This window comes from Cyprinus carpio, chromosome B16 (genome assembly GCF_018340385.1).
Source record: "Cyprinus carpio isolate SPL01 chromosome B16, ASM1834038v1, whole genome shotgun sequence".
Taxonomy (NCBI): Eukaryota; Metazoa; Chordata; class Actinopteri; order Cypriniformes; family Cyprinidae; genus Cyprinus; species Cyprinus carpio.
Window position 1 is genome coordinate 11,787,357 of NC_056612.1, and position 16,468 is coordinate 11,803,824.

Here is a 16,468-nt window from a genome sequence, read left to right on the forward strand (position 1 = left end):
ATATTTGGCTGAGATACAACTATTTGAAAATCTGGAATCTGAGGGTGCAAAAAAAAATAAAAAAAAACGAGAAAATCGCCTTAAAAGTTGTCCAAATTAATTCTTAGCAATGCATATTACTAATCAAAAATTAAGTTTTGATAGATTTACGGTAAGAAATTTGCAAAATATCTTCATGGAACATTTTACTTAATATCCCAATGATTTTGGGCATAAAAGAAAAATCGATAATTTTGACCCATACAATGTTTTTTTTTTTTTTTTTGGCTATTGCTAAACTTATACCCCAGCGACTTAAGACTGGTTTTGTGGTCCAGGGTCACATTATGTCTTGTTTGAGCTCCGGAGGTCTCAAGCACTATCTGCCCCGCTTAGTATCATGTATACATGCCTGCTAAAGCCATGTACGGGATTTTAATAAATACTGCGTACTTTACGACTTAAAATAGTCTAGAAAATCCAAAAATATGTTGCAGAATGCAACACATTTACGATTTATTTCTGATTCAGTTTATATAGAGTGATTATGTGATTATGTGATATGTGAATGTATAGTATTATCTGTTAGGATGTATTTTTTATGCCAGTGTCAAAGATAAATTTTTGTTCAGGAAATCGGTACAGACGAGAGAACAGACAGACAGACAGACAGACAGACAGACAGACAGATAGATAGATAGACAGACAGACAGACAGACAGACAGACAGACATAGATAGATAGATAGATAGATAGATAGATAGATAGATAGATAGATAGATAGATAGATAGATAGATAGATAGATAGATAGATAGATAGATAGATAGATAGATAGATAGATATTTATACTTCAATAAAATAGTGCACATTTATATATAACGATATAAAATATGAATGTAGCAGAGGTCCACCTCCTTCCCGATGGGCATACCACTGCCCAGCCCAGCTGTAAGACCGATGACTTTAGCCACAAACGCCTTGAGCGTCAGATACTCCTTTAACACCACACCTCTGAGGATGGTCTTGAGTTCAGGGATCCCCGAGCCTGAAGGACAGAGAAAAGATTTTCAAGAGAGAGGGAGTAATGCGCATTAAATTAATCCATAAGACATAAACACAATTCCACACAGAGTGTAGATCTTGTCACACTGATTATAAAAGATGAAAAAAGATTGGCGTGTATCCTCCAGTCTGATGTGGAGCACATGAGAAAGCTATCAAAACAATTGTGGTGAGGGGAGGTGGGAGAAAGTAAGAGAAAACGAGACTGTGATGATCACATCTTGAAAAGAGGGCACAAAAATTTGAAGTGTTGTGGGTGGTTGAGGTGGATTGAGGACAAAAAGGAGACAAATATGGAAATTTAAAGCATAATAGCTGAGTACAGATGATTGAACAGAGAGACACAAATATAATTTGTGACATTGTGAGCAAATAACCAGAATAGAGATGGGAATGCAAGAGTAAAGAACAGAGGACAAACAGAAATAATACAGAGTAATAAAAGCAGTAATGAGTGGACGTACACAATACGAGATACACAAACCTATAGCTTGTGGAGAGACCAGATGACAGAAGAGGGATGCAAACACGACGAGGATGATGGGATATGAGACCCAGGCCAGATACTGCAGAGCCACATTCCCCTTCAGCTCTCCGTACATCCACTTATATGCTGCCAGAGAAAAACAGAAAGGTTGAGAAAATTTTCACTGTAAGATATTTTTTATTTGCTCACATATATGATACAACACATCAATTTTGGTGTTGATTAAATTTAATGAATTATACTTAACGTCAAAATTTAAACTATTTAGGTTTAATTAAGGCACAAATGTGTATCTTTGAGAATACTTTTTTTTAATTTTTGCTATTTTCTTCTGACAGTTTTTAATGCATATACTGCATACTGTAACAATTATTATAAAGTTTGACTTGTATAACTAGTTGTGAGTATTCTTATTATTCCTGATTATTCAGAGCCTACCACAATTATGTGTATTACAATTTAAGGTATTGTGAATGCATTTAAATTTACATTTAGTCATTTAGCAGACGCTTTTATCCAAATCGACTTACAAATGAGGACAATGGAAGCAATCAAATCAACAAAAGCAATGATATGCAAGTGCTATAACAAGTCTCAGTTAATGCAGTACACGTACCAACGTTTTTTAAATCATATAATAAATAAAAAGAAAAAGAAAAAGATAGAAAAGGAAAAGAATGGAGCAAGCTAGTGTTAAGATGCCTTTTTTTGCTTTTGTTAACTGTATAATAAATAAAAAAGAAAACAGATAGAATACAAAAAGATAAGAGAAGCTAGTGTTAGTTTCTTTTTTATTTTAGCTTCGCTAAATTATGGTTAAACCACTGATGTCACATGGACTATATTACAGATGTCCTTGCTACATTTTTGGACCTGGGAATATTTCAGTTACATTGCTGTCTATGGAGGGTCAGATATCTTCATTTGTGTTCCAAAGATGAACAAAGTTCTTAAGGAATAGGAAAGACATGAGGGTGAGCAATTAATGCCAGAATTTTCAGTTTTGGGTGAACAGTTTTGAATTGTTGACATTAGTTAATTAGTACTAGACATTAGTACTTCAAAAGTTATGTTAAATCTTAATGTTAATTTAAATATTTACTAACACATGTTAAAATCAAAAGTTGCATCTGCTAATATTCTAAGTTACCATGAATGAACAATAAACAGCTGTAACAAATAGACTGCTCATTGTTAGTTAATGTTAGTCAGTGTGTTAACTAACACTAACTAATGGAACCCTATTATAAAGTGTTGTCGAAATAGAAGAATAACATTTAAATATTAAGGCCACAACTATTTCACAATATAACAGAGCTTCTCATACATTTTTGCTTAAATATATACAGATTTAAAGTGACACCAAATAGGTTCATTTACCTTGTAGGCTCTTGGCACTGGCATAGTCCATGCTCCAGCTAACCAGAGCCATAGTGAGACCTAGAAGAACCAGGAAGATCCAGTCCTCGCCCAACTTTGTCACAATATACCTCTGGATCCGGGCCAGGCAGTCTGCAATGCAAACACATTCTAACAGCTATTCACTTTAGACCAGTGCACTTGATTTGTAGGTAAACAGAAAGGGTTTTCATTTGCCACTCACCCTGGCATTTGGAATAGGGACGTGGCTTCTTTATAGAGGAGGACGGGCTTAAACCTGGTGTCATGGGCCCCGCATCCAGGCTGACATGATGTGCTCGGCCATGGCCTCTCCTGGTTGCCTTGGCATTGCCGGCATGCCTCTTCCATTGCCTTTCAGTCAACAGACGTGTGGCCTCCCGTCTGGCAATATTACCCAGCTGCTCCCGATATTCCCCATACAGCTGAAAAAGACAGAATGCGGGTTTCTACAAGGAACAGAAATGACCACATGACACTCGCATAGATCAGTGAAGAGTGAAGAGTGACCAATGCGAAGAAAATTGAAGAAAATCTAGATGATGTGGATAACTGCAATTTAATGGTGGAAAATCCTTTGATTTCACAACTCTCATAGTGCACATTGGTTCAGTGTGATTGTGTGCATGTGAGTACTTGTGGAAGTAGGAACGTGAAGGGAATCAATGCAAGTGTGTGTGGTGGTGAGTAACAGTCATTTATATATGTCAGACAGAAATAGTCGTGCTGTCTAACAGGGCAGAATGGAAAAAGCACTCCCCCGAGATACTCTCAGTCATACGTACAGTACACACACATGCACAAGATTCAGCCGAAAATGTAGTACACAAAGTTCCTAACTATACTGCACCAACTTAAAAAAGCCAAACACCCCAAAAGAAAGGAAGAACAGATTACGGTCGCCATGAATTGGAAATTGCAACCGTCTTATCTTCTATATTGTGATTTATATTTGAGCGGCTTATTGGATGGCAAAACAACATAGGGCAGTACTTGATTTAGTCCATCGGGATTTGCTTAGATTGTGGGGATCGATCAGAAGTGGGCACTGCAAACTAAATGGAGGCCATAAAAAATAAGAATCATCAATTTAAATTTTTTGGTGAGCTACATGAGTACACAAATGCAAAAATAATGGGCTGTCCGTCACGCTCTGGATATTGGCCAGAAAAGGAGGAAGTGATCCACCAAGACATTCTTCACCTTCCTTCCATTACACCCAATACTCACGCCTACATACATACATTCCTGACCAGCACAGACCCCACATGGTGCGAGACTGGAGAGATCGGATTCAGCCCCCTCATGCCCACTCAAAAACAAGAAAAGATCAATATATACACACAATTCAGCATATTTGAGTATTTATATAAGGCATTTGAAATAAATTATAAATAATTATAAAAGGCAAATAAATAAATAAGAGGGAACAACTGAATACAACTGAAATTAAAGATAAAATAGCAATGATCAAACATTTTGAGGCATCTATTTTATCACAAATTTTTCATTACTTCAAATGTAAATCTACTCTAGGTTTGTTTTCCAAATGCAACAATTTTTGAACTTTTGTGGAACAAAACTCAATAAGGGCAAAGTTATTCTCTTTCACTAATAAATGGCTTTTTTATTAATTTATTTATGAACAATTATTATACAGTAGATCAGTAGTCAGTCTACATTCAATTTTAATGGTGATCTGTTAAATACATATATGTTTTAACTAACTACTTTAGCATACTACCAGTCAAAAGTTTTTGAAAAGTTCGATTTTTAATGTTTTTAAAGAATTCTCTTCTGATCACCAAGCCTGTATTTATTTGATCCAAAATGCATTGTGAAATTTCTCATTTCTAATTTAAACTTCTAATTGAATATATTTTAAAATGTAATTTATTCCTGTGATCAAAGCTACATTTTCTGCATCAAATTGTGTTGAGGAATACAATTAATACTTTTATTTAGCAAGAATGCTTTAAATTTATTAAAAGTGAGGATAAAGACATTTATATTGTTACAAAAGATTTCTATTTCAGATAAATGCTGTTCTTCAGAACTTTCTATTCATCACAGAAACCTGAAAAAATTCTACTCAGCTGTTTTCAACAAAATAATAATAAATGTTTTTTGAGCAGCAAATCAGAATATTAGAATGATTTCTGAAGAAGGATCATGTGACTGGAGTAATGATGCTAAAATTTCAGCTTTGAAATCACAGGAATAAAACACAATTTAAAATATATTGAAATAGAAAAGTTATTTTAAATTGTAAAAATATTTTAAAATTTTACAATTTTTTCTGTACTTTCTGTTTTTTTCTGGAACAAATAAATGCAGGCTTTGTGAGCAGAACAGACTTTTTAAAAAATTAAAATATATTATTAAATATAAAATATATAAATTATTATTAATATAAAAACATTATATATATATATATATTATATATATATATATATATATATAATATATATATATATATATATATATATAGTATTGTCTGTATGTTAACTGTTAGCATACAAATAACGTAAAATATTGATTATTAATGTCCATAACTGTTAATTACTTCTTAATGATTAAATTTAGAATTAATTTAGATTTTAATAATTTGAATGAAAGTGAACAAGAATGTTGAATTCTATGGCATGCATTCATAATGGAGACAAACCCACCTCATGTGTAGCTGCAGTCTTGAACATACTGTATAGATTTTACATTCTTCCACAAAGCATCTCATATGAGACATCCAGCTATACAACAGCATTTATACACTGCATTTAAATGTTGGCGCGGACACACACACACACAGTGACTATCAAATATCCTCGAATGACCAGTTTAACAAAAACCCTGAGAATAAGAAGACTTTTGGTCTTTTAATTCTTTTCTCATCCATCACATTATCATGATAAGATAGCAGAGTTTGTGTCAGATAGAGTGAAGACCCAAGGTTGTTTCTATCATTGCCTCTTCAATTTTCTGAAGTCAGTACACTGATTCAGGTTGACAGCGTGAGAGAGACTGTTCTGTAACAGAAAAACATTTACTTTATGACATATTCCCTCTCTTTCTCTCTCAAACACCTGTTTCCCCCGTTCCTATAACTGATTTCCACAGTGCAGACTTAACTTTACAACCACGGCCTAAAACTCACAGGGCCTGACCTCACAGCGCAGTTCTGAAATATCAGACGATGTCTTCTCTATACAACTGAAATCAATCAACAAATTATAAGTTCAAGAATAAGACCAAAAATATACTATCCAACATGTTATTCTGAGAGAGAAAAAAAGGCTTGAAGACAAGAGAGAGCGAGAGAGGAAGACAGAGCAGAGAGAGTGAAAGTTGCTAACAGACATAAGCACTGAAGGACATAGTGACTTTGAGAGTTAATTAAAAACAGAAATATAATGGTCAGTGTGCAAGTATAATACAATCTGAGCCATTTACCGACAGACTGATCAGGAGATCAAAAAAAGACTGATCGAATCTTTTTCAAAGAAAACTTAATATCAAATGTAATTATATTAATAAAACATTATCAAATATGAAATCATATGTAATAAATTAATGTTGGCATTTACATTTTTTATCAGTAGTTGACAATGAGCAACTAAACGCACATATTTTCATAAGTGTTGCTCTTTTTTTAAGCAGTAAATTTATAAACGAAAATACTAAGACAAAAAGTATCTAATAATAATAAAATAAATTAATTTCTAGAAAATGCTAGAATATAGACTGACCTTCATCCCAAGATTTCCATATTATAATGCTTAATCTCACCAGAATCTGGTCAAAATTCAGAACAGTCTCAAAAGTGTTGATGGGTTCCCTTATCATCGTGCTCTTTTTCCTCTGTCAGTCTTTGTCTCTCTTCCTTTTCGTCTGCTATGTACCTATGTTCCTCCTCTCCTCCTTTTAACCTTCACAAAATATTCAGATAATAGTAACTGTATCTGCCTTATAGGGGGTGTCCTGTAGCTTAATATCTAAATAAACCACATTACCCATAATGCAGTGCACTTCATATACAGACTGCGATTGACAGTGGGCTGTCAGCAGCTGTTAATTCCCAGGACTGTGGCTTCCTAATCCTGTCTGGTGGTCAGCTGAAGTCCACTGCAGGTATCTGGATGTGAACACGTTTTCTGCGTCATTTCATTTATTGTCGTCTGTGCTTAACTTGAATTCAGTTTAATGGTGTTGATTGATGTCAGCTTTGTGACAAAGTCTCCACACTGTTTATTCATTAAAAGTGGCAAAAGTCCCAAAATAAAAATAGATTAAATAGACTATTAAAGAATGTTTTAATAAACATTAAAGTAGGCCATTAATAAATTGATAAATTATATAATGCTTAGTCTCGGCCGAATGCTAGTCTATGGGCTACACACTCTCAGAAAAAAAATACAAAAGCTATAAGTGTACTGGTCAATTTTATAATAATAAAACAACAACAAGTAATAAAAAATATTTTCAACAATCCATGTGGAAACAAATCCATGTTTACAAGGTACAGTACTAGGTTTAAATTATAAGTGCTTTTGAGGAAGCTACTGAATTTTCAGGTTAAATGTTCAGGTTGCCAGTCAAAGTTAATTGCATTGAATCTGAAGGATATTAAATGAGAAAACCTTTCTGCATATTTAATTATTTTAAAAGGTATACATGTTACATTTAATGTATTTATTTTTTACTTTTATTATTATTATTTATATTACTATGCATAATTTAATTATTTATTTAGGTGGAAAGAAGTTGTATCGAGTTGTGTTAATGCTTTGTGTTAATAAAAAGTATTTTTAATGCTTTGGAAAAAGCTTGAAAAAAAAAAAAAAAAAAACAATTAATAAATAAAAAAAAAAGAATTGCAGATTCAAATTTGTTCCCCGAGTCTTTGAAATAAACTGTATTATTACTACTTTTGGATACATTTTCTGGTTTTGAAGTTAACACATTTTGGCACATTTAAGTAGTGGTTTCTGTTAGACCCAGCATGGACTGACAGTGATGTACAATTTTTTAAACACCAGCCTATCAACAGTTTACACACCCTCAAAACACCACGTACAAAAAAGGTCTCTTTAAAGCCTTCAAAAAAACTAATGATAAACAGACTAATGAGAATATGTACATTTAAGTAAATGAAAAATTTAGTTTTTACATATTTTCACACAGCATGCCCATTTTTGAAAGTACATATACTTCTGATAAGTTAAGCATTTTCTATTTATCAATAATTATCTAAAGTTTTTCAAAACTGTCAACCAAGAAAAATAGGACACAACCTAAAGCAAAAAGAGTTGGTAAACAAACTTGTTTGAATTTGGATATTTCAGCAGTCTGTAGTTCACAAGACCCCAGAAATATGCTAATTTATCCTCAAAATATTATTATTTGCATTTCTGCCCAATAATGAAGTGAAAGTTCAAACGAAACAACCCTTTTATCTCCTGCACACTCCCTCCATTCGACTCCCAGGCTGTTCATTGCTGTCAATCAGCAGTCAGACTCCCAGAGGCCTCTGTGCTAAAGAAGAGGTCATCAGCAGCTGCCTGACCTGGAAGTGAAATCACTTAAGTGTGCCCATTAAAAACAACACGCGGTGCTGTTTAACATTAGTATGAGCAAACACTGCTGTAAACAAATACATCGTCATCTGAGACCAGACACCATCATTAGTTTTTCCATCATGGTGGAAACTTTCCATTGACTTCTTTTGTTTCACACCAAGCAAATTATCATTTCCATCATTCAAGTCTAAACCTGACACTCACAGGAACCATTCAGCATTTTTAGGGATAGTTTGCTCATAAATGAAAATTATACCATGATTCACTCACCCTCATTTGTTCCAAACCCCTATGACTTAGCAATAAATGTAAATAGTAGTTGCATGCTATTTCTTTTAGTGCAAATAGTGGCAGATATCTGCACCTTATTATTGTAATACATTATAGACCCTTTTAGGGCCTACGTCACAATTACGTCACTGCGACTGCCAGATGAAAAAAAAACTACGACTGCTGTGGTTAAATGTGATAAAACGAGCGGACTGGACAGAAACGATCGTCAAAAATGCTAGCGTTTGCAGCACACTTCTTATCAAAATAAATAAAGTTGTTTTTTGTAGTTATGGGCGCGTCTAAAGATTTCTTATGCATCTCACTACTATGTCGTGTATGAAACAATGTCTGTGTGCATGTGTGTAAAACAACAAACTGACGATTTATATGCTTAATCATTTGTAATTGTATATACGTTGTTGTGATAGATTTTGGCTGAAATAATAATGTAGCTGTAAAAACAGTTGACTGCTGAAGTTGAAATATATATATATATAGATATATATATATATATATATATATATATATATATATATATATACATATACAGCTTCATGACTAGATAGACTCATAGGTGAGTTTGTCTTTACCATACATGTTAAGTTTCTTTATAGATGTGAGGCACTCAACCAGAGGTAATACTGTCAGATTGCCCTTTAAATGAGCATGTACTGGTCAGCCAATCTAGTTTCGTCCATTAAAGTTAACTTTTTCAAATAACTATCATGGTCCCGGACAGTGAGTGACCTTACATTTGCAGGTAAAATCAGATTTCCTCCAATCATTGTTAAAAAACAAGCTAAAAAGCTTCATAGCTAGCATTAGTGAAACGGTCAGGCAGGGTTGCCAGGTTTTTGGAACAAGCTCCGCCCACAGAAAAACATCACAATGTTTACTAACAGAAAAAGGGTGTATAAAACAATACACCATAATTACATAAATGGAAGCCACCATAATTTTAAAAAAAAACCAGTATACTGTAGATAGATAAGTATACTGTAAGTACACATTAGGGATGTCACAATTCTCAATATAACATTGAACTGTTGGTACGACAATCTATGGTTTAATACTCGCTTACGAATTGAATTGATTTAGGTTTTGTGTTCAAGTAACTTTGGTGTGTTTTTGTATTTCCGAATTGGCTTTGTGTGTGTGTGTGCCCACGAGTTTACGTGCTGAGAAGAGAAAATGCCTCATTTGAAGAAGCAACACACGCTTATAGGGTTGGGTATTGTTTGAATTTTATCAATTCTGATTCTTTTCGATTCCCAGTTTCGATTCCAATGTGATTAAAAAAAAATATCAAACATTTATTCTCTTTTTGCAAACCATTTAATTGCTGCTGAATACCATGAACAAAAACCAACAGGCTACATAAAAACTGGACTCTTTTAGAGCTGTATGTGCACAAAACAGAGCTGCATGATTCTGGATAAATTGAAGTTGTTTTTTTCAATGGAAGTTGTGTTTCATACATCAGACAACTAAACAAAATCGCATGTAATTTAATGAATGATTCACTCAAGATGTACTTGTTTCCTTCCTGGATGAATCAGTGTTTTTGAAAAAATCTCTTGTATGATTCAAAGACAAATACAATTTAAGAACCCAATTTCTCCACCAACTGGCATAATGTAATCGACAAATCTTCATTTGAAGTGTCAAATTACTTTCAAAAGGTGATTTACTCTATTTTAATCACTACTGTACACATCAGAGTTTATATCTGAACTATAAACTTTTATCCCAGTACTTCTGTGATTTGAATGTTTGTAACAGAAATAATGATACTGTTTGGCTAAAAAGACTGTGAAGCTGTTTCATTCATATACATAACAGCTGCTCACTTTAGGTCAACGGCAGCGCCAACACAGATATCGGTGTGATCGCACGCTGCATGGACGAACCAAGTGATAATGTAGTGATTGCACACGTAAAAGGTTGAGGAATGAAACCGACGAGACAAATTACTGTTATTTATTAATAGAATCGCGTTGGTGTTTGAATCATGTTCGCGATCTTTAAAGATCTGTTAAATTAAAGTGCTTTGTCATATTGGTGGTGACACCTCTCTTGCAACATGTTTAGCTTATCACAGATATTAAACTTAGCGTTTCTGGCATCTGATTGCAAGTGTAGCCAAACTTTGGAGCGCTTAGCTTAGCAAGCAAAGTCCTGGAAGATCAATAGGACAGGTCCTCAACAGATTAAAAACAAAAAATAAATGCAGACAGGAATCGATAGGTGGAATCCAAATTTTAGTTTTACAAGAAGTATCTGATTCCTGACCTTAAGTATCCGATTCTGGAATCGATTTTCGATTCCCAACCCTAAACGTTAAACACCTACTGTTGTAATGAGAAGCATTTCTAAACCTGTTGTCCAACAAAAGAGAACAAAAGAGATTACAATTATATTTAATTTTTTATTAAAAAATAAAAAATAAATAAATAAATACCTGAGTTGGCTTGAAGAACACAGATAAACTATACTGTCGCAGTCAAGTGTTTATTGTCTTTATGTTTCATCATTCAAAACATTTCTATCTTCTTTTTACTCTCTTTTACAGCAATAGTTGGATGACTGTCCATATTAGAGATTTCCTGGAATGTCATAAGTTCTATTGCTTCTGTGATGCACGTGAAGTTTCTGTCCAAAGAGCTCATACTCTGGCTTCCAGTATGAATGAAACAGACATTACATGTTTTTATAACGCTCCATAATGGCCAATCCATTGGAAAACTGGGTAAAAATAGGGAAAATAATACTTCTCTCAAAAGAAATTTTGAGTAGACGTATAATAATCCATGTCTTTCTCCAAGGTACATAAGTGTACATGAGTTTTGTGTTGTTAATTTGCTTTTAAAAAAATCGATAAGCCATCAGAACTAAACCAAACTGAAAAACGTGGTTAAAAAAACCAAGGCATGTATTGAACCGTGGGCTAACTGTACTGTTGCATCCATAGTACACACACTATAAAATTAAATGCAACCGGAATGTCTCTGTAACCAAAACATCTGGTTGCCAAAATTCTTTAAAATATCTCCTAATTTTTTTTTTCTGAAGGCTTGGAACAGCATTATAACAAAGGTGAATAAAATAACAGAATTTATATTTTTAGGTGAATTATCCCTTTAAACCGTTAGTTCACCCAAAAATGCATTAATTACTCACACTCATGTCGTTCCAAACCCACAAGACCTTCGTTCATCTTCGGAACACAAATGAAGATATTTTTGATGAAATCCGAGAGCTTTCTAACTCTGTATAGACAGCAATGGAACTGACACATTCATGGCCCAGAAAGGTAGTAAAGACATTGTTAAAATAGTCCATGTGACATCAGTGGTCCAACTGTAATTTTATGAAGCTACGAGAATGTTTAGAGCAAATTCTAAACACACACACACACACACATTTGTAATAATATATTGAGTGAAAAACACTCTTTCAGCAGCAACAGAATAGCAACAGTGTATAAAATCTGATTATAAAGAGGAAAACATTCACATAAAGCCTATGAATAAAGCTACTGATCAGGTTTTTCTCTGACTGGATCATTTTCCCTACAGGAATCTCCTGCGTGTGCAAGACAGACAGAAAGGGGACGGCAGGGGCAGTAATGCGTTTATGCGTAAAATTTACAGAGGTTAAAAAAAGCTCCCAGCCCTGGCGATCTTCCCATATTGTGCGGCAGAAGAGGAAAATCGATGTGGGAACTGGCGAGCGAGAGAAGAGAGGAAGACAGGTGGAGAAATGGAAGGTTGAGGGGAGCCTGTGTGTGGGAACTTAATGACTTGTGACAGTGCAAAACTGACAGCTAAAGGATTGACGCTCTTTCACCCCCTCGTCTCACTTTCTCACGCACCAAATTTACGACTATTCTCTCACGCTTTCTTTTGACACTTGACCTTTTGTGCTCAAACTATTTCCTTTTACTTTAATACAATCTTTGGGCCTTCCTAATAAGCTGTCCAATAGAACCAAACTCTAACAAATAGCTCAATGCACCTGACCAGCTGACCATACGTTCCTCTCTGCCATATAGCGGCCATGGAGAGCAGCAGGGCCAGGCGTATATTTAACCTGCATGCTCAGGTTTCTGCTAGCATATAGCAGCAGAGATAAAGTGCGTAGGTTAGCACGAATATGCACAAATCATGAGGTTTGGTCCACACATCTGCTTAGTTCAGCAAGTCTACGACATTACAAATAATCCTCAAGGGCATTCGAGGTGTTTTACAGAACCTTCCAAAACCTGAGAGTTTTTTCCACTCCAAATGACGCCAGTAAACGGATTTCACAAAAAGAAAATGCTGCAATGGGAAGCAACCTGAAGTAATGGTAAAATGCATTAAAAAAAGCAAGGAGATGGAAAGCAGAACACGCAAACATGGTTCTCTCCAAAGAAGCTTCTGATAAGCAAGCACAAATCCATTGCATTGACTCTAATGCAAGTTTACGAGACAGATTGTCTTTAATCAGTAGGGTGTTGACACAGGTTACAACAATTCTCATACCTATTCATGAGTTGTGCTAGAACAGCCCAGTGAGCTCCATGTGTGTCGCCACCACTAAGAATAGAATGGAAAATCAATTAAAGCCGAGGCTAGTGAAGTGAAAGACTTTGAGACCCATTATTTAAAGAGTCATATTTTGGGCAGACAAGCGTTTCTAGATTAGAACAGACCAGACTGACCATGACAGACCTCAGCAAGCCACCCACCAAAAGCAAGACAGCGAAACGCCTCGGCGTAAGACAAGAAAACAACGGGAGAGAGAAAGAGGCACAGAAAGACAGTGACTGACCAGGGTTTGCTGGTATCTCAGAGCTTTCCTTTGCGACGCATCGGCAGCCATCGACACGCTCGCACTGAGCCAAAAATAAACACACACAGTCTCACTCCTGTGTTACAGCATATGAAACACATACACTCACCGACTCTTACCCATTTATTCAGTTACACACACCACCCCTCTCAAAGCGCGAGATACACACGCTGTCTCATTCTTATGTTACAGTACCCGCAACACACACATGCAAGAAAAATGCTGAGACGTGTGATTCTTCAATTAGATAGACTGGAACACACCATCCACAAACTGGCAAAGAGTCGGCCTACCTGTAATACACTGCAGTAACAACACTTACGGAGGAGCAGAGAATACAAAAAAATCACAAACATGCAGATATTCACAATACTTTAAAAACATTACCATGCTATCCATAGTTTCTGTCCAATACATGGTATTGGCAAATTTGGTATATTAGCAAGCTGGTAACACAAAGGTCAGGGTTCTCAAACATTTTGAGGGATTTTCCTATCCTAGAGTACGGGATAAGGATTTAAAATTATTTTATAAGGATTGTGCTCACAAACAGCAATATATTAGAGTTCAGAGATCAGTAAGAAATTTCCATGAAATGTTATTATTTTATTAATTTTCAAAACATTTCCAGGACCCAAAATCACTATTTTAGAACTCCTTTTTTTTAACCTTACATATTCCATGACCGTGAAAACCTTTGAAAAGATATACCTTAGATGAACTGTAATTCTATTTGGAATTATAGAAATGTTCTGGGTTGCCACACTTTCTAAGAATTGTTTTATTATTATTATATTTTTTTTTACAGTGATTTGCGACAAATGGAGAGCATTTTTAATAAATTACCTTAACAGAGGTTGGGAGAAATACTATGAAAATTTCTTTAACTTACTTCATAAGTTTTTAATCATTTCCATTTTAGAAATTTTTATTCCTTTCCAGGCCCAGGAATCATAACTTTGAAATTCCCTGATATTTCCAGGATTTAAAAAAAAATAAAAAAAAATAAAAACTATAAATAAATTGCACTATAAATAACTTTTGATAAAAGCCTGAAAATTACCTGAATGTCAGAAAATGTATAAAATATTAATATAACAAATATTGGTAACACTTCACAATTAGGGTCCCAATTCTAAACTCTTTAGCAATGAGCAATACACTTATTACAGTATTTAATCATCTTTATTAATATTCATGTTAGTGCAGGTCTATTAAATAATACTAACAAATACATAATGTATTAGTTAATGTTAAAATCACCATTAACAAAGATTAATAAAAGCTTCAGAAGTATTTGACATTGTTAGCTCATATTAACTGATGTAAACTAACATTAAAAATCAGAACCTAACTGTAAAGTATTACCAAAATATTTATTCATATCGAATTCTAAGATTATTTCTACCTGATAAAAGACCTCAGAATGTGATTCATTTACATGACTTTTCCAGTGCTCTTAAAAACACTTTTGAAATACTCTAATATCTCGAAGTATTTCAGAACTAGTATAGAAATATAAACAGATTTTTGTCATAGTTTTGCAATGTTAACAATAACTTGCATCTATTGTATTTTGGCTATAAATTCTTGTAGGGTGACCATTCCTTTTATCTACACACTGTAGTCAACATGAAAAGCATGATTCAAATCCTAACACAAGCACTGTCAGGAGATATTAAATAACCAAGGATCAATTTTATGAAGAAAAATGTTTTTTTGTTTTTTTTTAATCACTACGAAGTGTAGTGTAGTGAATAAAAACAAAAAGACTCAAACAGAGAGCTGGCAGAGAGAGTGAATGAAACAGTTAAGCCCAAATGAGCGCACTTGTGTTTTGTGTTAAATAGATAATACAGGTCTTTTCTTAGCTGTGGCACACGGCTAATCGCCGCCTCATCTCACATTAACGACATCCCCACTCTCAGCCGTTACTAGCGGCAACATGCCTCCCCATCTATCTGCGGCCCTGAACCCCTCCCTGCAGGATTTCCGTTTTACTTCCAACTCTTCTTGTTTTTGTTCCTTCTGGCGAGCAAAGAGGAGTCCTGTTTTTTGACAGGACACCACCCCCTCGGGGGGAACCGTGTAACATGATGAGTGAGTATGTGTTTTGGAAGGAGCTAGTGCGGGGGGGGGGGGGCAACGTGACCCAATACAAAAGCATTCAATGCAGCAGCAAGGAAACTCAGATGCCCCACAAAGTCTTAAAATACAACACACTCTTGCTGCGATTCAACCACTACTCTGATTAACGGGCTGATGAATATGTAAACTCTCATGCCAACTCATGACTTCTAGAGTCTGAAATGTTTACAGGCATTAACCTAGAGAGACATCCGAGTGAAGCATCCACTGATCTGATGAGCTAAAAGTGCAGCATACACGATCCTCCGTGACTTTTTTTGTCGTTTGTCGTGTCGCTTTTTATATCACAACTGGGCCTTCCAATCGATGGGTCAGGATATACCTCGGTGGACAACTAAATAAAGCGTAAAAATAAATAAAGCGATTAAAGTAATCCTCCGCGCATTTATATACATACCATCTGGGCCTTGCGGCGAAGGCTTCAGTGCTGGAGTCACGCTAACAGGTCAGATGGGTAGGTGTTACGGGATCGGTACAATGACGGCCGTTCCTGCAGCCACGGCAGGACAGAGAAACCCGAGCATGCGGATAAAAATGCATCACCACGGATGCCGAGGACAACTCTGAAAAACAGAGAGGGAGAGGGAGTGAGAGACATCTAATACTAAACAACTCAATATAGAGAATAACATCCAACATGGCTGACACTCAATTATAATCAACCAGTAAATACACTCAAAACTCAGAAATCCACAACGCAAGTCAAAGG

The 16,468-nt window shown here is 35.1% G+C and overlaps 1 protein-coding gene across 3 annotated transcripts in view; it reads right to left on the bottom strand.

Annotated features, from left to right (window-relative positions):
- Positions 1-13,751, bottom strand: part of LOC109085236 (chloride channel protein 1-like) — a 32,485-nt gene extending 18,734 nt beyond the window's left edge. Inside the window, exons 1-5 of one of the 3 annotated variants that reach the window (XM_042740772.1) lie at positions 13,591-13,751; positions 3,132-3,351; positions 2,909-3,040; positions 1,526-1,654; positions 891-1,024 (exon numbers count right to left, since the gene is read on the bottom strand). In XM_042740772.1, the coding sequence (XP_042596706.1) occupies positions 891-1,024; positions 1,526-1,654; positions 2,909-3,040; positions 3,132-3,351; positions 13,591-13,641 (666 nt within the window). In that variant the 5' untranslated portion in view covers positions 13,642-13,751. Of the gene's footprint in view, positions 1-890; positions 1,025-1,525; positions 1,655-2,908; positions 3,041-3,131; positions 3,352-5,598; positions 5,734-13,590 lie in introns of those variants that run through there. The other 2 variants (XM_042740773.1, XM_042740774.1) reach the window with 2 other exon arrangements.
- Between the last annotated feature and the right edge of the window lie 2,717 nt (positions 13,752-16,468).